This window comes from Haliotis asinina, chromosome 16 (assembly GCF_037392515.1).
Source record: "Haliotis asinina isolate JCU_RB_2024 chromosome 16, JCU_Hal_asi_v2, whole genome shotgun sequence".
In the NCBI taxonomy this organism is placed as follows: Eukaryota; Metazoa; Mollusca; class Gastropoda; order Lepetellida; family Haliotidae; genus Haliotis; species Haliotis asinina.
The window spans coordinates 46,113,386-46,138,994 of record NC_090295.1 but is presented as its reverse complement, the minus strand read 5'-3'; the positions used below and the strand labels follow the sequence as shown (position 1 = coordinate 46,138,994).

Genomic DNA, 25,609 nt, shown 5'->3' with positions numbered 1-25,609 from the left:
TAACTGTCTTATATGCTGATTTTTGTTTGTGGAGAGATCTGTGTCGGTGACCTGAAAATTTTGAAAGTCCCTCCGATCCCTAAATAGTAGCTGTTGTCTGATTGGTTACATCTATTTAACTGTCTCGCATTTGATTGGACTGTCATTGGTTGCTCAAAGGTTACCTGACGCGACCTTCTACTAGGTTTTGTGGTTTTGTTCGACTCAGTGGTGGAGTGTAACGAAATACACTGAGACTAAGTTTACTTAGACTGTACTCATGGTATAACCCTATCTAGACACACACCTAAACTGACCAACAGGCTGTTGAGCTTGGCTACCCATAAAGATACCCGACAAGCAATGGAAATGGTCATTTTGGGGTATCTTCACATCTGATGTTATTTGGTCAAGAACTCCAATGGGTTATTCAGCCTGATAGAGAAGATCCAACTCTGGAATAAGTCGAAGGCTGATACATGTTGGCAGGAGTAAGCTGGGTCCATTGTCAACACACTGGCAGATCACAGCAGGTGAAACTATCACACAACAGTCAACATTCACACTAACTCGTACACTGGCCTCACAGTCACACGCTGTACAAGACACGCCATCCCAGTGTCAAGATCTTGAAGATGATGAAGTGAGCTCGTCCTTGATTAGATGCTCTGGAAGAAAATAATATCATTTATCTCTGTACATTAATTTCAGCTGAAAACAGATGTTCTATGAAGCAGCCTGTGTTATTCAAACTTTGTCATGGCAACATATGAATATCTGAATTGGGCTCTGGTCTAAATTGATGGCACAATGCAGGTCACTGGTGTATGGATACAGTGACACACAATCAGTAAAGATGTAAACCCTATTTCACATTGCAGTATCTCGAAAAGCAACAGGTTCCTGAGGTGAACCCAACTCCTATCATACCAAGGGACACAACTCTCATGCCAAGGACACAACTCCCAACAAACCAAGGGCAGCAACTCTCATCATGTCATCTCAGTCATTAAATATGACACAACTCACACCATATAGATTCCAATTCCAGTAATACTAAGAGGTTTAATTTTTCCCATACAAAAGGTACATACAATCAATACAAGCAGCTATTGCTTTGATCACACTTTCATCACGTCATTTGAAACACAGGAACAAAAGGAAACCTCTCTCAAAACCAAAACAGCACACCCAACTCCAACCAGACAAGCATGACGTTGATATTGGCGGTACTTACTCTGCTGGGGTAGCCTGATTGGTTCTGTGTCTGCGAGAGTGACTTGATGGAACCGGTGTCGGAACTTGTATCTGATAAATAGTGTCTTGGTCTCCCCAATAACCGGGTCATAGAACCCTGGAAGGCCACTCTGTAACAGGTTATCAGTGATAAGGCACAACACTATAATTAGTCACTTTGGAGATATGCAGACATTCAAGTGTGTGTTTGAAAACGGGTTCAAAATGTTCATTCATGAAAGTAACTTGCCCTGTCTAATTTTCCGCTTGCCCTGATTCTTATGGCATTCTCTTGATGTAATTATGAAACAAGATGGACATGGACACAAACTTGCACAGTATTGATGTGTGCAGTAGGAGTGATCTCTTCAAACAGATGTGACAATCAGGGAGCAGATACAAATGATCCTATTTCATACTTATCCTGTAAGAATCGTTCATAAGGAGACAGCTCAACATAACTTTGTTCGCAATTCTAAAATCCAGTAGAGTTCAGTTTGACTGACTGTATAGGCTTCATACATCTTTTGGTTTCCGGGATTGGGTGGTCAGACTCGCTGACTTGGTTGACAAATCAACTTGGTACTTGATGTCAGTGTTGAGTGGACTATTCATTGAGAAGTGACAAATAGCAAAGAAAGATAACTCTACTTTATTATCACTGTGAAATTTAATAGCTACACTTTGAGCAGATGTGAAATGAAATCTAAGTCTATTTGCAGAAACTGTAAGCAGAAAGTATCTAATAGCCCACAGACAAGTAACATATCATTATTTGACTGCCCAAAATGTAAACAGACTTAAATGATCGCTGTCTGTAAATAATTGAATTTGGACCAAACAATCCAGGGATCAATAGCATGAACATCAATCTACACAACTGGGATACAATCTCATGTATCAACCAAGTTAGCGAGCCTGACCATTCAATCCTGTTAGTCACCTCTTGCGACAAACATGATTTATTGAAGATCAGTTCTAACCCAAATCTTCACGGGTACCAATACAAAGAAGCCTACCTTTGTTGTGTTCTCTGGCAGGATCAGCTTTGACTCCTTGACCAATGCCTGCAGCGGTATACTGACATCTAAACACTCTCTGTCTATAAGCTCCCTGCAAATAGATGCGGTGATGGAAATAGTCAATAGAGTGGGAAGAGTTAGCCACAAATACAATCAGTAGAGTAGGAGGGGCTTGTAACATATGTAATCAGTAGAGCGGGAGGGGCTTGTGACATATGCAATCAGTAGAGTGGGAGGGGCTTGTGACATATGCAATCAGCAGAGTGGGAGGGGCTTGTGACATATGCAATCAGTAGAATGGGAGGGGCTTGTGACATATGCAATCAGTAGAGTGGGAGGGGCTTGTCACAGATACAATCAGTAGAGTGGGAGGGGCTGTGTCACACATACAATCAGTAGAGTGGGAGGGGCTTGTCACAGATACAATCAGTAGAGTGGGAGGGGCTGTGTCACACATACAATCAGTAGAGTGGGAGGGGCTTGTCACAGATACAATCAGAAGAATGGGAGGGCTTGTGACAAATACAATAAGAAGAGTGGGAGGGGCTTGTCACACTTACAGTCTATCAGTGTGTGTGGGGGGGCTGCACATTAAATGGCATCACTATTATAATATTAAGACAGCTGCATCCATGATTTATCGGATCATCAATAAACTGCTCATAGCTGACAGTAATACTGTTCATCCCTTCCCACTCTACTGATTGTATCTGTTCATGAAATATAACATAAACAGAATAATACAGCTTAACAATTACCGAGAAGGCTATAAGCCCATATCTATTTCAAACATTTCAAAGCCTGTGTGAGAATTGTCCTCATCATTATAGTGAAAATAAGTCAGTGGGAATAGTTCCAGGTGAGAATTGTCCTGCTCCCCTACAAATTTTGATGTCAATATTTAAATCAGATGATCCTGTACATCCCCGAGAGTAACGTACCCATCATCATCTGTGATGAGTTTCCCATACAGCCCCTTGACGATGACTAGACCTCCCTTCTTCTCCTCCGCCTCTACGCTCCGCTCAACAGTCTCCTTCATCAACTCAACCTACACAAAACATGGTCATATAGCGAGTAGAAAAACATACTGAGAGGTCTATCTAGCGAAAGGGCACTACACATATAGTGCTGAATCTATACAGATGGAACACAGGTACTTCTAGCACATCTCAACGTTTCAAATCATCACAACCAACTACACACTCCACACTACACATATAGTGCTGAATCAATACAGATGAACACAGGTACTCCTAGCACATCTCAACGTTTCAACTCATCACAACCAACTACACACTCAACACTACACATATAGTGCTGAATCAATACAGATGAACACAGGTACTTCTAGCACACCTCAACGTTTCAACTCATCACAACCAACTACACACTCAACACTACACATATAGTGCTGAATCAATACAGATGAACACAGGTACTCCTAGCACACCTCAACGTTTCAACTTATCACAACCAACTACACATCAGTCTACTCACTGCGGCCTCAGCCTCTGTCTTCCTCTGGGCCAGCTTCTCGGAGTGCTCCCGCCTTGTCTTCTCTAACTCCCTGAAAAAAAGAAATATATAAATCTCTCAAAAATATTCCACACTGATGTCCAGTTTTCAATGGTTCAGAATTGCTTTGGAACAATCTGATATATACCTGTAAAATAATCAACAAATGCATTATTTCTGTTAATTCTGAGCTTAACCCATCCTCGATATCTCCAGGGTATACGTTCCGATAAGTCTCCACTATACCCTGGACGCATCTATGGCTCTGCCCGATAAATTCATTACCTCCCTTGACTGTCTTTTGATCCAATCAGGTGTCTACGCTGGGAAGTTGAGCGAACCAATCACAACTCACTTTCGTTTTTTGAGTTATCTAACCGATTATACTTGGCAACAGAAACCATGCAGAGGTTCTCTGGAAGAGGTAGAAGGCGTTCTTGCATATGTTGTTTTAAAGTTTCGGACCTGTCAATTTGTTTGTATGATTTCCCTAAAATCTGGGACGCACTGTGGGCAAACCTTCGTAGTTACGACCACTACCTTTGTTGACACTGGCAAGCTCGGTTATAACGACGGCTTAGCTGATTGGCCACTGTGAGAAGGCGGAGCCAACAAAGGGAGGTAATAAATTTATCGGGCAGAGCCGTAGATGCGTCCAGGGTATAGTGGAGACTTATCAGAACGTATACCCTGGAGATATCGAGGATGAGCTTAACCGCACTATCTCAGTTTCATCAAACTCAACACTAAGATAATTGTGACTCCACACTTTGACATTTGTCTACAATCATCAAACAACTAAGATAGCTTCATAGAACAGGATCCTCATATTCTTTAGGTGTATTACCATTATGCCATTAGTTGGTTGGTTGGTTGTTTTATTGTTGCATTCAATAATATTCAAGCTAAATGGCGTCAGTCTGTAGATAATCGAGGCTAGACCAGACAATCCAGTGACCAACAGTATGAGCATCAATCTATGCAACTGGAATACGATATGAGTCGACCAAGACACCGAGTCTGACCACTCTTTCCCATCAGTCGCATTTTACGACAAACATGTGTTACTGAAGATCAATTAACATAAAAACCAGGCAATTCCTGTCATCATTGGTGTATGCATTTCTCTTGGTGTACTAATACTTAAACAACCATATTTACTCAGTGCCAACCTACTTTTCTTTCTGCTGTCTCAGGAAGGGGTTGACGATGAGGTTGCGGACAACGAAGAAGGCAACTACAGGAAGAACTGTTCCGTAGAATACAGCTGATGGAGACAACGTCTCAGACAAGTGGATTGGGAACAAGAATGTTTGAGTACCACGAAACAATCTGGAAGCAAGATTTTTCTATACATAACATACAAGACCACCACAGCATTGGTGAATCCATAAATTGAAACATGTAATGATTCAAACTTGTGCTCAGATATGTGGATAAGAACTGTATTTACATGTGATTGTAATTTCCTGCATGTTTTCAGACAATAACTTGAGATCATATTTAACAATTATGACAGTAATCTGTGTATTACAGGAAAAACATTTCCAGTGACAAGTTTGTAATATCTTGACGTATCATAACACATTTCCTGCCTGTGTTTTGAATATACAAGACATACCAATTTATTTGGGTTATCCAAAGTTTATTGTTATCCCTGTAGTAATGATTCCAAACCAGAGAATCTAGTGATTTACATAATGAGCAATGACCCATGCCACAGGTTGTGTCAGTATAAGTAAACATATCCTCAGTGCTTTTCGTAACTCTCCACTACTGAGTCTAACAAAACCTTATGGGAGGTCATGTCAGGTAACCTTTGAGGTTGACCACTCAGATCCCTAAATAGTAGCCGTTGTCTGATTGGCTAAATCTATTTAACCGTCTCACATTTGACTGGACAGTCATTGGCCACTCAAAGGTTACCTGACGCCACCTTCTACTAGGTTCGACTCAGTGGTGGAGTGTAACGAAACACACTGAGACTAAGTTTACTTAGACTGCAGGTTGTGTGGTGCTACTCTAACCAGGCTTCCCAAGGAATTCCTACAATTGAAAGTATGGCATGTACTGACTTGACTCGGAGGTGGATGCCATGCGGGACGCTAATCCCCATCGTGGCACCCAGAAAGCTGAACTGGGTGATCTTCTTCTCAAAACCATACTCTAGCAGGTAACCATGAGAACCAATTCTGGAAAGAAGGAATTCGAGGTTCTATAGATCAAGATCACAAGAATGTCCATTAATGTTGTTGTTAGCAATATCCCGATGCATGATGGATTAGTTGGATTAGTTGTTGTTGGATGCCGCACTTATCAATATTCCAGCTATATGGTGGTGTTCTGTAAATAATCAAGTCTGGATGAAACAAGCCAGTGATCATGAGTATCAATATACGTAACTGGGATAAGATTGTGTCAACCAAGTCAGTGAGTCTGACTACCCCATCGCATTAGTCGCCTCTTGCAACAACCATGGGTTAGTAAAGACAATTTCTAAGCCGGATCTTCACGGACTGTTAGATAATAGAGGCTTCAAAATATTTCAGTGAAGAAACTTCATGATGGAAAGCATCAGCAGTGATCACTGTCAAATTACAGAGCCTGGTCTATTTGGTCGTCTCCTATAACCAGATACAGACATAGAACGAATACGAAGCTGTGAATTTCAGATTATGTCTGATCAAAGTGTTACACCTAAATCAAATACTTTGGATACTGAGTTATTTTAGTGGGTGGGTGGGTGGGTGAGTGGGTGAGTGGGTGAGTGGGTGAGTGGGTGAGTGAGTGAGTGAGTGAGTGAGTGAGTGAGTGAGTGAGTGAGTACTTACTTTAAAGCAACTCTCAACTTGGCCTCATGCTCCTGAAACTTCCTTGTCACGCTGGCCTGAATGTGCCACGCCTTCCTCATGCCTATCTACACACAAGAGACAACAATTGCTTCTACTTAATCAACTGCATCCTCCCATGGTCATTCTTTCAAGTAAAACCAATTCTAAAGCTGCTAAATGTACACAGGCTCATCCAGGGTTCCCCCTAGACATTTATATTTGGGAGTCAGGTTGACTCACCAAATGTTTGAGGGAAGTCAACATCTAAACTCGGGAGTCAAACAATTTACAGAGATAACTGACTTTCAAATAATGTCATTTTTCAGGTATATGTCTCCAAGTCTGAATTCTAAAGAATTATCATGGGTACTGGTACTTTCTAAACAGTTTGAAATTTAGTTACAATAATTACCTACAGCACTGACCTGTGTGATTTGGTTTGGTGATTCTATTGTATAGGAAGCAGCACAGTGCATGTATTTTCACTTTACACTGCGTCAAACACCCAGGTTTTCTGCATCAAAGGGAACCCTGCTCATCTTGGATAAAACCCAACACATGTTGCTTGGCAGTGAGAGGACAGGGCAAGAGGTCTTAGCCAAGTGTGGGGCCATGGGGGAGCTGTGGGGGAGTCTCCCCATGAATTTATACTAAACACCAGTGACAGCTAGAGATCAACTGATAATTACTAGCCATATACTGGCTATGAATTCAGCAGATTGGTACAGACCCTGAAGCTATGGAAATCTAGACTTGCCACATTTTCTAGACTTGCATGCGCTTTCTCCGATATGTATACTTCAGGGTCTGTACGACAGACTATCTCCAAGTCTGAATTTTAAAGAATTATCATGGGTACTGGTACTTTCTAAACAGTTTGAAATTTAGTTACAATAATTACCTACAGCACTGACCTGTGTGATTTGGTTTGGTGATTCTATTGTATAGGAAGCGGCACAGTGCATGTATTTTCACTTTACACTGCGTCATACACCCAGGTTTTCTGCATCAAAGGGAACCCTGCTCATCGTGTCAAATAACCAGTCCACTTAACTCAGACACCTTGTGCAGTGTTTACATGTCTTTGCATGAGAAAAATGCAAATGGTGTATTTAGTATGTACAGTCTGTCTAGCTATATGACTGCACTTCTAAACAGGGGGAATAACTCATGCCATTGCCTGAGTGAAGTAACATGTTGTATGTCAGTTGAAGAAAAGAGCAAGGAAAACAAGATAAGGACATATAAGAGAAATGTTAAGCGTTAAGCAAATGTACTATTCTGCCTGTCAGTATGGGGTGAGATATGTTATAACTCTTGCCATTGCCTGTGAGGAGTAACAAGTAGTTTTGTGACTATAGTATTTGACTCAACCCACACATCCTTACATAAGCTATTGGTTGTCCCCAATGTCTAATGTGTCAAAGTTAAAAAGCCTTGAGTACTTACCATCAACATCAGAGCACTATGATACTGTTGGGAGTCGTACACCAAGGCCGTCGTCATGGACGACTGGAAGCCCATGTTCCAGGTCATACGGCCTTGGAGATGGCGGTCAAACTGATATGCTATGGCTATAAATGTAATGTAAACATCAACAGTAACGCTTTTGATATTGGATCTGCATAAATATAAACGTGATGAACTTTGTTTGTTGAATAGTCATGACAATCTGTTATCTGATCCTTTCAAACGAACAAATGTTCTTTCCAACACATGCATGTTTGGACTTATTAAAATACCAAGTGCATATTACTAAGTGGAAATTGAAAAGGACATGATTCTTTTATACAACTATTGTTAATCTGTCATGGAATATCATACAGTCATGTGAATATACTGACACTTTTCTTCATTTCAAGCACTGTGAACGTGAAGCTAAACTGCTAACTAAAACATCATCAGCACAGAAACTTCTTCATTTCCCTTTGCCCAATTCCTCATTGTTGTACCACAATCCTGACTTACTTGAAGACAGTATCGGCCGGAGTGATCGAGACGTCCCCTGTAGAGATGCTGCACAGGTGCCGTAGCTGAAAGACAAACAGAATCTGAAAACTTTCAACAACATCCTGCATATAATATGTTGTATTATCATCCCTGAATCTCAAACTTCAACTTCAATTCACATATTAATAAGTGGTTGTATGCAATACACTAAAGATTATTCTGTGAAAATTGTTAATGAATATCCCCCATCCCTTACAGGAGCCATTGGAAGTGACTATTGAGCATCCCAAGCAATTAGTATCATGCATCAATTCAAGGTCCTTAAAGATGTCTTGTGGTCTGCTCTCAGAATTTCTTAAGCATTATTTTTTTCCAAAATCACACACTGAACGGTCCCTAATGGTATCTTACCATCTTCGAGTTAGCTGCCGAAAACCTTTAATACTTCCTCCAAGACCATTCCCAAACACAGTCTCAAGCTGGAAGAACATTCATAGGTCAATACATTGTCATCAGTTCATTGTACAACCGAATACAATACATCCAGGTGATAGAACTGTGTAAAATACAAATAAATACAATTTAAACATGAGTTCAACATGAAATATGAAGGCAATATGAAATATTGAACAGGATCTGATCTGCGGCTGGGAGGACTTTCGTCATGAGTCAGGATAAGTATAAAATATCAATTGTATTCAGAAAATTACATATTTTTCCTTATCCTGATTCATGCTTAATTGCTTACAGAATCCGAAGGAAATGGGGGTGGGTCAGACCACGCTGGATTCTTCTGGCTATACAAAATTACATCCAATAATTTTTCCCCTTAACAGGAACTTGTAACGGCGATAATTTGGTCCTTTCTAGTATTCATTGTAGATTCTGGGGGGGGATCACATCCAGTCGAACATGTCTTCCATAGAAGGCTTTGTTGCCTGGCACGTGATGACATCAAAAGTAACTAGCGTCCTGCTAGTTTCTGAAGGAACTAAATGTCAAGATATAGCAATCGAGACTAGTTGCGAACCCTCTTCATATACAAGTACAGTCGAACCCTGTTTACTCGGACCCCACATATCCACGATTTTTATGTGCAACGAAACTTACGTCCATTAATTGTACTTGCTTAACTGGACCCCGCGCTTCCGGACCCGGACGGCGAATTTTCAAACCATTCCCATAGATTTCCATTGAAAAATGATCCAGTTATCTGGACGAGAGATCTGTGCAACCTGCATGTGTATGTGTCACATCAATACCGTTTACCGCATGACTATGTGATTTCATTCTTAACCTGTTTGGTATTTGGTATGAGTTGATTAATCAGCCATCAAAACACCAGTGACGTGTGTCACTCGGGTTGTTCATCAGGATAATGATAAATCTGGAGTATCATGCCGGTATTTGGAATTATTCATTTGACCTTGTAGTTGATTTTTCGCAATAAAATCCCATCATAGACCCAGATGAGCTGTCTGCTGATGACTTACATCAAAGACTGTGTGATTGAAATCTAGAGCATGAATTTCTGACATTCGTGCAGCTGTAGGAAGGACAAGTGAAAACTGCATCTTCTGAGTTAGCAGTTCAAATGAGGTCTGATGAAGCGGCTTGTACACATCATTTCTGAGATGTTGAAGTACGATGTTTAGATCGGATGCTGGAGCTCGAAATCTACGTTGTTGAGCTTCCAACTTGAAGGGGCGTAGCACGGCAAGTAACTTGGGTACTTTAGTCAGCTTGGTCCCTGTTTCCATGGTGACAACTGAGCTGAGAGCTGTCAAGTATGAAGATAATGTAGAGCCTTTCAGACCTCTGGAATGTCGTAGGTGACATAAATATTCTGCTATCTGCGGATATGTTGCCTTCATCGCCATGAAGCCTTTCTTCTTGGCGTATATCTCAAACCGCTTCCACTTGTCATCATAATGGGTGCAAGTGGATTTCCGTAAGGCTAAGGTACCTGCTTTCGCTGCTCTCGTCAAGTATCCACTGTGTTTTAAACAGATTTTAATACATTCCACACGTGAAGTTGGAACGCAGATGGGTTGCCATGTGCCTGTTTCGTGTGGGGATGGACGAGAAGATTTTCCTGATCTTGTAGTTGTAGTGTTGGTTGTCATAACTCCTCTATGAGTGTTGGAAACCAATGTCTCGTTAGCCAGTAAGGCAGGAAGTGTATTTATAGCTTGCTGCCTGTCCAGTCAGGAGCTGTCGTTCATTGCTGCAATCCTCGTGATAAGCCATGTTGAGTCTGCTGTTAGAAGACCTCTATGCTGCCTGACGAAATCAAATGATGCTGTAAACTGTTTATCTAGTGTGTTATCGACATCTTTCCAGCACTGAAAGTCACCGACAACTTTCTGTTACTGGAACAATAACACCACATTCTGCGCAGGGCATCCTTGCTAGCAATTAGGTTCATCCGCAGCCATGCTGGCGAGAACCTGTCTAGATGAGTAAAGCGCGCAAAAATACTTCGGTTGTATGGGTACGGCTGAAAATGGAAAACTCCACTTGTTCTGACCCTGATCTTCAGTGTTTACCTCCTGGATGCTCCAGTATTAAACTTCTTATCTCTCGCTCTCTGGACTCTTTAGTATAATCCTGACTTGGTGTTGTCAAGAAGACAATGGACTTGATCATCATGACTTCTCTGAAATCTTGGCTGATAATCCTTACTACATCCTCAATCTTGTCAATGACGTAGTTTCAGTCCTGCAGTAGTTGAGACGAGGTGTTCGGACGTAAACTACTGAACCTTCTTCTGAGTGACAAACGTTGATAGGATCATTCACTCTTCCTCCTTCGCAAGATTGCTGAACTTAAGATGAGAGTCTTGTTGACGGCTCTAAATCGTGCCCGTCTGAAGAAGGTGCGTCTTGTAGAGGTGTCTCTCTGATGGAGGGCTCCATATGTTGAACAGGGAAGAAACGAGCGTTGAAAGGTGGCAAAGGTTGTTGTTGAAACTTGGATGCTGATTTGAATGCCATAAATAACTTCTCAGACATCATACATATCAGAGCTTCCGGCAGAGACGTCAACGCATGTCTTCCTTCTTCCTCCTATATGTGTTGGGTTTGTTGGAGTCCTTGGATGGTGAGACTAAGTCCAGACTATTCGTGATTCACGATGTGACCTCTGAATCAGAGACGACAACTTCCTTCGGAGCAGACGATTGGTAATATCTGTCTTCATCCTTCAGTGAGTGCGACACAGTCGATAATCATTCTTATGTGAGTCCACGTCTGAAAGGGGACAACAAGTACTGACGGCACCTTCGATGATTTGAGGAGACTGCTGAAGACCCTCTCCGTTGACGAGTAGACCTGTGAGTGCACTCACCCACGTGAGCTTCCTCACTCACGTCAGCATAGTCACCCACGTGAGCACACTCGCCCATGCGGGCGCATTCGCTCGCCATAGAAGAATCTCTCTCCAAACTGCGACAGGATGATAAGAATGACGGTGACGATCTTACTGAACAGGTGCGTGCATACGCCTTCTCTTCATCCTCTGGAGTGAGTGCAGATCTAGTTGAGTGCTCACCTGAAGCAGCAGTCAACATACTTGAAGATGTCTTCATTCTTCTTCAACATGGTCTTTACCAGGCTTGAAGGCATCTGCGTCGAACGGCTGACAAGTAGGGATGTTTGCTGTGATGACTGATGCTGCTGACGAAGTCTGCATTGTCTGACAACCCGGAGCGGTGACGATGCAGTCATGGCCGATTTAGGAGCAGCAGTCATCGTAGTTGAAGATTGTAAGCTTCTTTGAAGATTGTAGTCTTCATAAAAGCTCATGGTGCATGAAGGCATCTGCATCAAATGGTTGCTTTAAGTACAGCAACAGCTGAATGTTCAAAGTTTAGCATCAACGCCGGTTCATCGTAGACATGTCGGTCCTGTAGAGGGATGATCTCGTCACCGAAGGACGTCTTCATCGAAGAATGTTGATTCTGCGACAACCTCGTCTTTGACGACAATGGTGATCTAGACTTCTTAGGCTGCGACGCCTAGGCTGCGACGCCCCTGTTCCCGATGAAGTGTGGTCTAGGGGACGACTCGCTGGACCTGAGGTATAACCCTGGAGACACACCTGACTGGTAACTGGAATGAAATTCAGCAGTTAATGAAACAATGATTACCCAAAGCTAAATCACCCCATTAGACATGATTAATGAAAGTCGACATTGCCTGTCCCTCGCACACCTGTGAAAAGAACAAATTTATACAATAAATTCTGAAACACATACATTTCTGCAAATTTCACAGCAAATAGTGGAAGAATGTAAGGGCTTACACGCCGGAGTGGGTCAACTGCTGACATCCATAAACTACACTGTAAACACAATTTCATCAATGGAGACTCTCGGCTGACAAAATATGTGCTATAGTAACACCAAATAATCACAAATAAACAAATTGTGATACATATAAAGAAACCAAATACTGCATAGGACATAAATATAGTAAAAGGACCGAAATAATTGAATAACTTATCCCCGTAATGGAGACCCCCAGGTAACTCTAGGTGCCCTCATCGGGCGATAAGGAGAAAGTGAGTATCATGGCCGATCAGCTGACTATGTGTGCGGAAGGGGAGGTAACTCATGGGTGAGTGTGAATTTTACATCCGCTTCTTTTACAAAGGGAACTTCAAGGGATTTCAGGTGTTCCACTACCTTTGCCAGGAAGAGGAGATAAGCAATTAAGCATGAGTCAGGATAAGGAAAAATTATAAATTTTCAGTACTGTTATTATTATTATTATTATTATTATTACTTGCCTCCATCCATCCTTTGTCTGACGTCAGTCTCCGCCATGATGCGACAAATGCCCCTGTTCCAGTGCCATTCTGTGTGGAGAGATTCCCCGAGATGATGGCAGTATCCTTCACTGTCAGTGGACATTCTACAGACTGGGAGATGCTCATACTGCTCATTTCTACAACTGTGCTCTGCCTGCAGGAGTATCAACATTGAGTATGTGCTTATATTACTCTGGAAGATGCTGCAGTGTAGTAATTTTACAGCAATATTACATGAGTATAATACCGCTTTACATATGACGTCATAATGAGTTTTGACATCACAATGCTAATGCCTCTGTAACAATGGTACTAGTCCCTGCTTGACTCATGAAGTGCTGAGAGTCCTCACACTGTAGGCAGTGAAGCCGAAGTCTCTAGTCTCTTGGTGCTGGGGAGTAATAAACAGAATACTAAACTCAATTCCGGGAAATTCTATTTGTATTAAACTCGTGAAAGATTAAGCACCAAACTTGCTTTCACTCGTTGGATACCGAATCATTAATTCGTTTAATAAAAATGGTATTACACGGATGTCATTTAGTATCCTCTATATATCTACCATAGCGTTCTGCCTTCAAGGAATATCAACACTGAGTATAACGGTATGTTTATTCTTGTAAATATCACAGAATCACAGCTTGACAGTCAACCAGACCACTCCAGTGGAAACAGTGAGTGAGTGAGTTTAGTTTTATGGCACTTGCAGCAATATTCCAGTAATATCACAGCAGGGGACACTAGAAATGGGCTTTACGTATTTTACCCATGTGGGGAAACACACCCGTGTCTAAAACGTGACATGCGAACACTTTACCCACTAGACTCCCCAACAGCTCACTTAGTGACACAAAAAGATGTGGATGATGGTCCTTTCACACTGATAAGATTTATGTATAGATTGGCATTTTTCAGCAATCAAATACAGAATCTCAAAACAAACAAGAATTGCTATGCTGTATACCATGTGAGAAATTCAACCTAACTCGCTGATACGATTTGCAGTTACTTGACAACTTATACAAGCCAGCTGAAATACTGGCGAAATATCTGATGTTCATACCCATAGTCAGGATCAGACTCATAGCCACTGTAACTGTCGAACAGATCCGTAGCATTGATTCCTACAGTGACATTTCCCTGTAATGAAAAGCGGCAATATATTAATACAGTCTGCAACAATATTTAGAAGGATACCATTTCCAAAAAGAGAGTTTGGACAGGGGGTTGGATGTTCAGGAACGGTGTAAGTCTTTATGGATGAGAATGGTACGTACACAGGCTGCACAGATAAGAACAGAATACAGAAGAGAAGGTGGTATGGATGGGAAGACAATACATGGAAAGCGTGTACAGATGGGAAGACAATGCATGGAAAGCATAGATCAATGATAAGACAATACATGGAAAGTATGGATGGATGGGAAGACAATACATGGAAAGCATGGATGAATGGGAAGACAATACATGGAAAGTATGGATGGATGGGGAGACAACACATGAAAAGCATGGATGAATGGGAAGACAATACATAGAAACTATGGATGGATGGGAAGGCAATACATGGAAAGCATGGATGAATGGGAAGACAATACATAGAAACTATGGATGGATGGGAAGACAATACATGAAAAGCGTGTACAGATGGGGAGACAATGCATGGAAAGCATAGATGAATGGTAAGACAATACATGGAAAGTATGGATGGATGGGAAGACAATACATGGAAAGCATGGATGAATGGGAAGACAATACATGGAAAGTATGGATGGATGGGAAGACAATACATGGAAAGCATGGATGAATGGAAAGACAATACATAGAAAGTATGGATGGATGGGAAGACAATACTTAAAAAGCATGGATGAATGGGAAGACAATACATAGAAACTATGGATGGATGGGAAGACAATACATGGAAAGTATGGATGGATGGGAAGACAATACATAGAAACTATGGATGGATGGGAAGACAATACATGGAAAGTATGGATGGATGGGAAGAGACAATACATGGAAAGTATGCATACATGGGAAGACAATACATAGAAAGTATGCATACATGGGAAGACAATACATGGAAAGGTGTGTATGGGTGGGAAGACAATACATAGAAACTATGGATGGATGGGAAGACAATACATAGAAACTATGGATGGATGGGAAGACAATACATGAAAAGCATGGATGGATGGGAAGACAATACATAGAAACTATGGATGGGTGGGAAGACAAAACATGGAAAGTATGCATACATGGGAAGACAATACATGGAATGCATGGATGAATGGGAAGACAATACATAGAAACTATGGATGGATGGGAAGACAATACATGGAAAGGATGTATGGGTGGGAAGACAATACATAGAAACTATGGATGGGTGGGGGAGTGTTGACATTTACCCTTGGATTTGTTACGTGGAAAGCATGTACGGATAGGAAGGATGGGTGGGGGAGTGTTGACATTTACCCTTGGATTTGTTACATGGAAAGCATGTACGGATAGGAAGGATAGGTGGGGGAGTGTTGACATTTACCCTTGGATTTGTTACATGGAAAACATGTACGGATAGGAAGGATGGGTGGGGGGGTGTTGACATTTACCCTGGGATTTGTTACATGGAAAGCATGTACGGATAGGAAGGATGGGTGGGGGAGTGTTGACATTTACCCTGGGATTTGTTATGTGGAAAGCATGTACGGATAGGAAAGATGGGTGGGGGGAGTGTTGACATTTACCCTGGGATTTGTTACGTGGAAAGCATGTACGGATAGGAATGATGGGTGGGGGGAGTATTGACATTTACCCTTGGATTTGTTACGTGGAAAGCATGTACGGATAGGAAGGATAGGTGGGGGAGTGTTGACATTTACCCTGGGATTTGTTACGTGGAAAGCATGTACGGATAGGAAGGATGGTGGGGGAGTGTTGACATTTACCCTTGGATTTGTTACGTGGAAAGCATGTACGGATAGGAAGGATGGGTGGGGGAGTGTTGACATTTACCCTTGGATTTGTTACGTGGAAAGCATGTACGGATAGGAAGGATGGGTGGGGGGGTGTTGACATTTACCCTTGGATTTGTTACATGGAAAGCATGTACGGATAAGAAGGATGGGTGGGGGGGAGTGTTGACATTCACCCTTGGATTTGTTACGTGGAAAGCATGTACGGATCGGAAGGATCGGTGGGGGAGTGTTGACATTTACCCTTGGATTTGTTACGTGGAAAGCATGTACGGATAGGAAGGATGGGTGGGGGGGTGTTGACATTTACCCTTGGATTTGTTACATGGAAAGCATGTACGGATAAGAAGGATGGGTGGGGGGAGTGTTGACATTCACCCTTGGATTTGTTACATGGAAAGCATGTACGGATAAGAAGGATGGGTGGGGGGGAGTGTTGACATTCACCCTTGGATTTGTTACGTGGAAAGCATGTACGGATCGGAAGGATCGGTGGGGGAGTGTTGACATTTACCCTTGGATTTGTTACGTGGAAAGCATGTACGGATCGGAAGGATAGGCGGGGGGAGTATTGACATTCATCCTTGGATTTGTTACGTGGAAAGCATGTACGGATCGGAAGGATAGGTGGGGGAGTGTTGACATTTACCCTTGGATTTGTTTCGTGGAAAGCATGTACGGATAAGGATGGGTGGGGGGGTGTTGACATCTACCCTGGGATTTGTTATATGGAAAGCATGTACGGATAGGAAGGATGGGTGGGGGAGCATTGACATTTACCATGGGATTTGTTATGTGGAAAGCATGTACAGATAGGAAGGATGGGTGGGGGGAGTGTTGACATTTACCCTGGGATTTGTTCTCTGTTGAAGACGTCTCTCCTCCCTTTCTCGCTGGAGACGTTCATACTCCGCAATAATCTCAGCTGGAGACTTGGTACGTGATATAACCTATTAGAAATTGAATGAAATGAACAGAATGAATGACAATCCCAAAGGGCATTCAAATTTAGACAAACCTATAGAGGTTTCCAATTCTTTAAAGAGAATCATCCTTGGGGTACATATATGCATTTTCTACTGCCGGAAAATGTCACGTGACAGTTGTATCAATGTTTTAATAAAATATTGTACAAAAAACAAAAAGTCTTTTTCGTTCAATATACAGCCACCACGTGACTCACCACGTGGAGTCACCCCTCTGCCGCGCATGCGCAGGCAACCAGGTAAGCATCCTAGCCCACACACTCATCCACAACCGGTACTAGGAACAGAGAATCGTACCCCCAGCTGGTAGCGCCGCACAAGCTCTGGTAAATCAAAGCGGAGGCGTGTAACAGCAAGGAGGGCATCCATCACACCGAAGGGAGAATGCGGAGCTGTATCTGCGAGGGTTGCCTGGGATTAAACGCCTTGCCCGACAGGCAGAACTCAGCCGAGTCTGGGTGGCTAGTCGGAACTGGGGCCTGGGAATAGCCTGGAAAAGCGAGAAAGCTCCCTTCGGCTCCTCAACCTCCATAGCTTCGATCTCCGAACCCGAGGCCGAGGCCAAGGCGGTATCCTCTCGAAAAGAGGACCTACACCCGGACCCCATGGACGTTGAATGACAGCAGTGAAGGAAGCGCCCAAGGCACCTTCCACTCCAGTCACCGAACCAGTACCATCCGAACCCCGGTCCCGAGACACAGACTCCTCCGCCCTCATGGGGAGGGGTGGCACAGAGACCGGAACCCCAGGAATCCTCAATGGACCCTGCGCCAAGACCGAGAGAGGGACTGGGAACCTTCCCTTTCCGGGGTAGAAGAGGCGTCCGGACCCAAGGTCCAAGGCAACGGATCAACAGACATCTCCAGCGAGCAGAGCACGGTGATCCGCCCCCCAGGCTCTCCGTCCCTCGCCCCGAGAGAGTGAGGAACTCCTGCCGAGACCTCCAACGGACTCATGGACGAGGGACTTCACCGAGTCCATGTGCTGCTGAAATAACTGGGTGATAGGTGACATATCAAAACCAGATGTAGACGAAGAGGACTGCGGCGTAGGGACAGACTTAGGTTTGCTAGATTTAGACTTAGGGTCTTTAGTCTTATCATGCTTAGCTCTCTTAGTCTTAGACGGGGGAAGCTCCATCGGCTCCCCTCCTGCATCCCGTAACTCTTTATAGAAGAGGAAATCTGCCGCCCTCCATTTATGGGCCCGGGGGGGAGAAACCCAAACAGAGGCATAGGCATTTGTTATGCTTATCTTGGGGAGGGATGTTTGTCCCACAAGTAGCACACACCATAAAAGCCTGAAAGCCAATAAGCCAAGCATAACCTGACAGCGAATACAGCAGCACATAATTGACAAACACGTACAAAACATTGAAAATTACGTGGATACCCGCGACATGATCTAGTTGGTACTAGACGCAATATTTCAACCATTCTTCCCGCCATGGGAAAGCAACACATGCATAACACACAGGAAAGCCAGTGCTAATACAAAGTCACAGACAAACAAGTTAACTCTTGGTTTAAATAAACGTTTCATTTTCTCTATTAACGAACAAATAAACCATACATACAGTAGAGGAAGACTCAGACATCTTCACAGCACGCATGTAGAAGAGTAACTTTATCTTGTTCAAACTTTTTTTCCAGCATGTCCGTACAGCACGGTGACAGCAGAAGGAATGATGATACGGGCTTGGATGCTTACCTGGTTGCCTGCGCATGTGCGGCAGAGGGGTGACTCCACGTGGTGAGGGGCCGTATAATGAACAAAATGGACTTTTTGTTTTTTGTACAATATTTTATTAAAACATTGATACAACTGTCACGCGACATTTTCTGGCAACAGAAAATGCATATATGTACCCCAAGGATGATCTCTATGGGAAAGAATTAATCAATTAATGAGTAAGAGAACAAGGTTTCATGCTGCTTTTATCAACATTCCAGCAATATAATGGTGGGGAGACACCAGGAAAAGAGCTTCACACATTGTACCTATTGGGAGGACTGAACATGGTCTTTGGTGTTACAAGCAGATGCTCTAACCACTAGACTACCCCACTGACATTAAGACATTGCACACTGTTGCTGTACATTTAGTCAAAGTGAGCTGGACCTACACTGACATGCATTTGTTGAAGCCAGAGGTCCATAAGTACATCAGTACAATAACCTTAGGTTGCTGGACATCATTTCAAACCTAATATCACCTTAGTGCAATAAGAAACATGGCATGATACTTTTGAATTTGAGTATAGAATAGAGGACACAAATCATCTCACCTCCAAACCTTCTGTCTCAAGACCTTTCTCTCCATACATGTCATAGATTGCCCTCTTGTGTCGGTCTTTCAAAACTAGGAACAGAAACATAGGAGCTCAGTGTTCTAGCCACAAAGAAATTTAAGCTGGGCCATCCAGTGATTAACAACATGAGCATCAATTTTTTAACATACACAAAGTAGAAGATCTGGACCACCAGCAGTGTTTGCCTGAAGCAGAAATCCTGCCTAGTTAACTCATAAAGGATCTCAAATACTAGGGCTGTTATAATACAAGAACATATTCAGTGAATCGAACCATAGCCCTTCATGAAAACAATTCATTTTCGTGGTCATAAGAACTGAGTATGAATGAATATTTACAATTTTTTTATCTCAGCATGTTTTACTTGAGCCCTTAATAAAGTGAATGGAATATGCACTAGCACTGGAGTGGTGAATGTTAGTGTGCAATGGCTGCACATGGTACTGTGGACTACAACTATTAGTCTACTACATACCTAATCTGAGTGTCATGTCACATCACTAGTTATTACTACGACAAATTAACAGTCAACATGGGGGTTCCATATTGTGCATCAGTCACTTACCTACAACATTGTATTCATGAATAATTATTTGTACTTGTTAACAAATGTTCATGATAAATATCATATTTGACACAGCCCTATCAAATCCTTAGTGAATCTATAAGCTTGCATCATTGTTAATGCAATGTTACTGGGCCCTTAGTTCAGATAATCTAAACTTGTAATTTGCTGTTGCTTTAAAGTTAAACTACTTCAGCTAATGTTTTACAGCTAACTGCTCAGTAATGATCAAATAACTGACCTGGCCTACCATGTTTTTCATTCTTATTAAACAATCACAGTTGATGTCTTGATGAAAGTTCAAAACTGAAGTTGACTCCCAAAAACATGTCCATGACTCCTAATGACACCAGAGAGTCAAGATGACTCCTAAACTTTCATACCTCAGGCAAAAACTGTACTAGACATTAGAGTTCCATTTTGTGGAAGCCGCCATGGCTGAGTGAGTTAGTGTTCTGACTTTGTGTTCTGGTGGATAACTCTGAAAGTGTGGGTTTCAATCTGTAATGTATCTCAACTCCCAAATGTACTAGAATCTGTACTTTACTGAAAAACTGTAATCCCAAACACATACATATAATATCTTACATGTGACTGCCTCAAAACAGCCATGTGTTTTCATCTTAGAGTTAGTTGACACACAAAGTCAAGTTTCAGGGACTTAAATAAATCTTACTGAGACTATAACACTTGCCCATGGCTAACAAAACTAAACAGTGCAGGTGCCTTGTTTGAGACACATAAGTTGCTCACCTACCTTAACACAGAATCACAAGTAAGGACAAGCATGAGCTGCCAGGGACCTCTCTTAACACAGAATTCCTATGGGGAGATAAGCTTAAGTTGCCAGGGACCTGTCTTAACATAGAATCCCTATAGGGAGATAAGCTTAAGTTGCTAGGGACCTCTCTTAACACAGAATCCCTATAGGGAGATAAGCTTAAGTTGCTAGGGACCTCTCTTAACACCGAATTCCTATAGGGAGATAAGCTTAAGTTGCTAGGGACCTCTCTTAACACAGAATCCCTATAGGGAGATAAGCTTAAGTTGCTAGGGACCCCTCTCAACACAGAATCCCTATAGGGAGACAAGCTTAAGTTGCCAGGGACTTGTCTTAACACAGAATCCCTAAAGGGAGACAAGCTTACGTTGCCAGGGACCTGTCTTAACACAGAAACAATATCGGGAAACAATCTTAAGTTGCTAGGGACATCTATTAACACAGAAACCCCATAGGGTGACAAGCTTAATTTGCTAAGGACCTCTCTAAACACAGAATCCCTTTATGTTAGTTTTAAGTTGCTAGGCATGTATCCTACACAGACGCATCACAAGGAAAGTTGCATATTCTCACATGGAAACAGTTGCTGGGGCCCATTCTATCAAAGAATCCCCTTCATGGAACAATTTAACAACAATCACAATGACTACCAGAGAGGAGAACAAACCTTCATTTGCACGTTTAAGTTTGTTGAAGATAACTTCTGCCTTTTTCTTCTTCACTGGGTCTGTGTGTTTGTCAGGGTGGTAGGTCTTACTAAGTCGGCGGAAAGCATAGTTGATTTCATCTGTCGACGCCTGCAGAAAACATTCCCAGTAACAAAGTCCTCAGACAAAACATAATTACTGCCTTCTACATACATAATTACAGTCACTCTATTCAGCTCACATCAGACAATTAAATTCAGCCAAAGACAAGAATGCTTGTGATGTTAGTCCTCAATGTCAGGAATCATTTGATTCTAAATCAGTTCTCACTGCTTCAGTTTTGCTACAGACTGGAACAGAATATAATGATACTAATGGTGGAGCACATCAGACATCAATGGCAAACCAAAAACAACACTGAAAATTTCTCCATGCTAGCCAGAGGTCTTTTACTGCTGAATTACATTGACCTCCAGCACATTCAAAATGAAACCCAAATCAGGGAAATTGGAGGGTCTGTGGAAATTTCTCATGTCTGACACATACACCAAGCCAGACCTCCATGATACAAAAAATACCATGCCCATTCTGTTCCCACACTGTCCATATGTTCCTTCAAGTTCAAGCTGTTAATAACCAGGGTAGGCAACTCTACTGCTACCTATGACACTGGTTGTCAAAACATAAATACAGAAACAATTCTTGGTCTTTGAACCTGTATAACATGGGACTATGTATGGTATATATATATATATATATCCAGTCAGAATAGTTTTGTTCGAATGTTAAAAAACGTGACTGTATACTGACATACGAACAGCTGATTAAGAAATATGACTGTTCAATGGCGTAACATTACCGACTGGTGTCAGGGTGATATTTTACACCTAAGTCAACCCAGTTTATTCATTATAATATCACAGAAGGTCAAAGAAAGAAGGTGGCAACATTAATCTGCGTAATGCAGAATTCTACTGCTTTTGATTTCAAAACAAGATCAGCCTCATCTTGTCATCACCATGATTACATCAGATATTATAAACATCACTCGAGATTTCAGATCTGACCTATAGCTTTTACGCCCACAGTAGGGAGTGACACGTTAGAATAAATCTTACATCCGTAGCCACATTCAAAAGCGAGTAAAAGTTTTCGGAGACCGGGTCCTCGTCGTCCTCCAAGGGCGCAGCCATTTTGTGGAAGTGATGTAACAGTGTATGCTACTATCCAAAGAACATATTTCAAGATATTTACTGACTTGCAACATAAACTAGAAACTTTTAGTTTGGTTATATGGGTAAGTATTACTTGATTTATCAAAGCAAACAAAACAAAGTATTTAGGACATGGCTATATGTTATTTTGTAGCTATATTTAATGACAACGAATCTTCTTAAGGTTTTCGGGATAAGTCCCCAATTAACAAGCCATGGTTTATAAGGTTATTTGGACCATTCTTGGTTATTAACTGCCACTTTGCCCCAGTAATAGATTTATGTTTAAATGGTATGTTATATATCTAAAATATATTAAATATAATCCAAAACGTGTCCAGGAGAGAGTTGAACTGAGGTCTAGATCTGAAGCAAAACATTTTCTCTCTCGTTACCTCGTCTGTCTGTACGTCCGTCCGTTTTCATTTTGTTTCCGAAGCAGCCCAAAAACTGTCCAATATTTTTAGATCAAAATTGGTCGATATAACAAACTGAACCTAAGGTTGTGCCTTTGACCTTTTACAGATTTTTTGGCATTATATGTTTTTGGTTTCCATGGAAACGGTTTGGTTTTAGTCTAATGGGAGGGGTGGGCTTCACTTCCAGAGCATAACTCAAAAACCGTTCAATATGTTTCTGAAAAACTTTGTAGATACATCAATCAGAGCTGAAAGTGGTGCCTTTTGATATTTAGTGATTTTAGGGATTTATTATTTTCTAATTTTCCACTAAAACTTTTCGAACTTAGTCTCAAAAGGTAGGGGTGTGTTTCGTTTCCAGAGAACAACTCGAAGACTTCTTAATAACTGGCAGCAAAACTTGGTAGATATGTGTGGCAGACTCCAAAGTGGTGCCTTTTGCTATTTACAGACTTTCGTCATTTTTGTTTTTCCCGGTTTTCATAGAAACGTTTCGGACTTAGTCTCAAAAGGGAGAGAATGGCTCGTTTCCGGGGAACAACTCAAACTCTCTAATATCTTTCAGCAATACATGGTAGGTATGTGAGGCAAACCTCAAAGTAGTGCCTTTTGCTGTTTACAGATTTTGGCGATTTATCATTTTCTGAGTTTCCATGGAAACAATTTGGTCTTTGTCTCAAGAGAGAGGGAAGGACATCATTTCCTGAGCACAACTCGAAGCACAACGAGCACAACTTTCAACGGAACTTGACAGATATATGACGAAGATCTTGAAGTAGTGCCCTTTACAGATATGTGGCATTTACATTTTTCTATATTATTATATTATAATGTAAGTAAAGCCACTGATTTACTGATATCATTTATTCTCCTCATGCTATAACTATGTACAGAATGATATCAACAAAAAAACTATAGCATTGCTTTCTGACGGATATCACGAAAGAAATATCCAAAAACTTAATGACATGGTGAAATGCATTAATGGTGCCATTTAAAAATTGGAAGACAGTACTTCCGTTTCTATTAGCATATTCACAATGAATAATAAGATGGCAAACTGTCAAGGGTGACACAATGTGAAGAGTTGTGCCCTGTGGCAGTGTCAGGAATTTGTAACTGCGAGTTCGAATCCCAGACTCGCCTTGTTTCACTCACTCACTCACTCACTCACTCACTCACTCACTCACTCACTCACTCACCCACCCACCCACCCACTCACTCACTCACTCACTCACTTACTCATGCTGAAGAGAAATATGACAAAGCGAGGGGGATTCCATTCCAGGTGAATTCGGATCTGACATATAGCTAATACCTGTATACATACCATTATCTGGCGTTCAGTATTACTCATTTAGTTATAAATGTTCTAGTCAGGCATGCGGTCTCTGAAATGAACATATTCTACAGAAACTCTCCTAAAACATAAAGATACAGTGAAGCCTCGTTAGTCTGGACGCAAGAATTCGATGAAAAAGGTAACATGCACACAAACGACCATGAAGGACTTTTTGGTGTGACTGTGACATTGTACAATGTTCCTGGAAAATCAACAACGAGAGACTATGCAGTGCCTTGAATTTATTTACATGTATTGTTGTGCTTGCTTTTGGTAATTTTATAAGCTTTATAACATTAAATGTTTATTATTTGTTTAATTCAGAGTCGTGTCTTTTTTGTAATGGTAAAGGGAAGAAACTCTTGCTGAGACGTGGGATTTTATTCAGTAGTCCGGATGATTCGCATTCCGGACGAATTTGCTGAAAAACACAACCGTCCGGATTAACGAGGCTTCACTGTATAATAAAAAGGACTCCAAAGACTTTCTTTATTGTCGAAATCTGCTGTGATCTAGACTTGACTCGTATTCTAGACTTGCTCGCGCTCTATTGGATATAATAGTTTCAGTGTCTGCTGATGTCGAACACGGAGACAACGGGCATCGGCTATATTAGGAATACTTTTTGGGGTATGTGTCACACGCTGTAAGTGTGCTATCTTAGTTTGTTCAATCAACGTAAAGCAGGAGCAGCACTCAAGTAAACATTTTGCAGATTCAACGCCACTTATTACTCTCCTCGCAGACACATATTCGGTGCCATGTATGTTCTGTAAACGGAATGTTCAAAGTGGGGTAAATCCACTTTCCTACCCATGCGGCTAAGTCATCGCTGCGCCGCAGTGTGGTGTAAGCCAACTCACTCACTCTGAAGTGGCTGAAGATGGTTTCTTCGTTCTACTTAGCTACTTATCATACCAATAACACGGTATACTAAGTCAGGGATAATCTACAGCAACCTTCTACAGTATCGCTGACTGACAGGAAAAAACATGGACAAATCGGCTCGAATCAGAGATCATATAAT

The 25,609-nt window shown here is 41.8% G+C and overlaps 1 protein-coding gene across 1 annotated transcript; it reads right to left on the bottom strand.

Annotated features, from left to right (window-relative positions):
- LOC137268623 (dnaJ homolog subfamily C member 11-like) lies at positions 1–22,800 on the bottom strand. Its single transcript, XM_067803197.1, has 17 exons — positions 22,726–22,800; positions 21,628–21,757; positions 19,591–19,664; positions 17,166–17,267; positions 14,412–14,488; positions 13,328–13,502; positions 8,948–9,015; positions 8,555–8,619; positions 8,036–8,160; positions 6,587–6,672; positions 5,831–5,947; positions 4,932–5,087; positions 3,738–3,807; positions 3,179–3,288; positions 2,235–2,328; positions 1,217–1,346; positions 1–647 (listed from the first exon to the last, which is right to left on the bottom strand). Exons 1-17 carry the CDS (start codon positions 22,798–22,800, stop codon positions 601–603), a joined length of 1,701 nt encoding a protein of 566 aa, XP_067659298.1. The 3' UTR covers positions 1–600.
- Between the last annotated feature and the right edge of the window lie 2,809 nt (positions 22,801–25,609).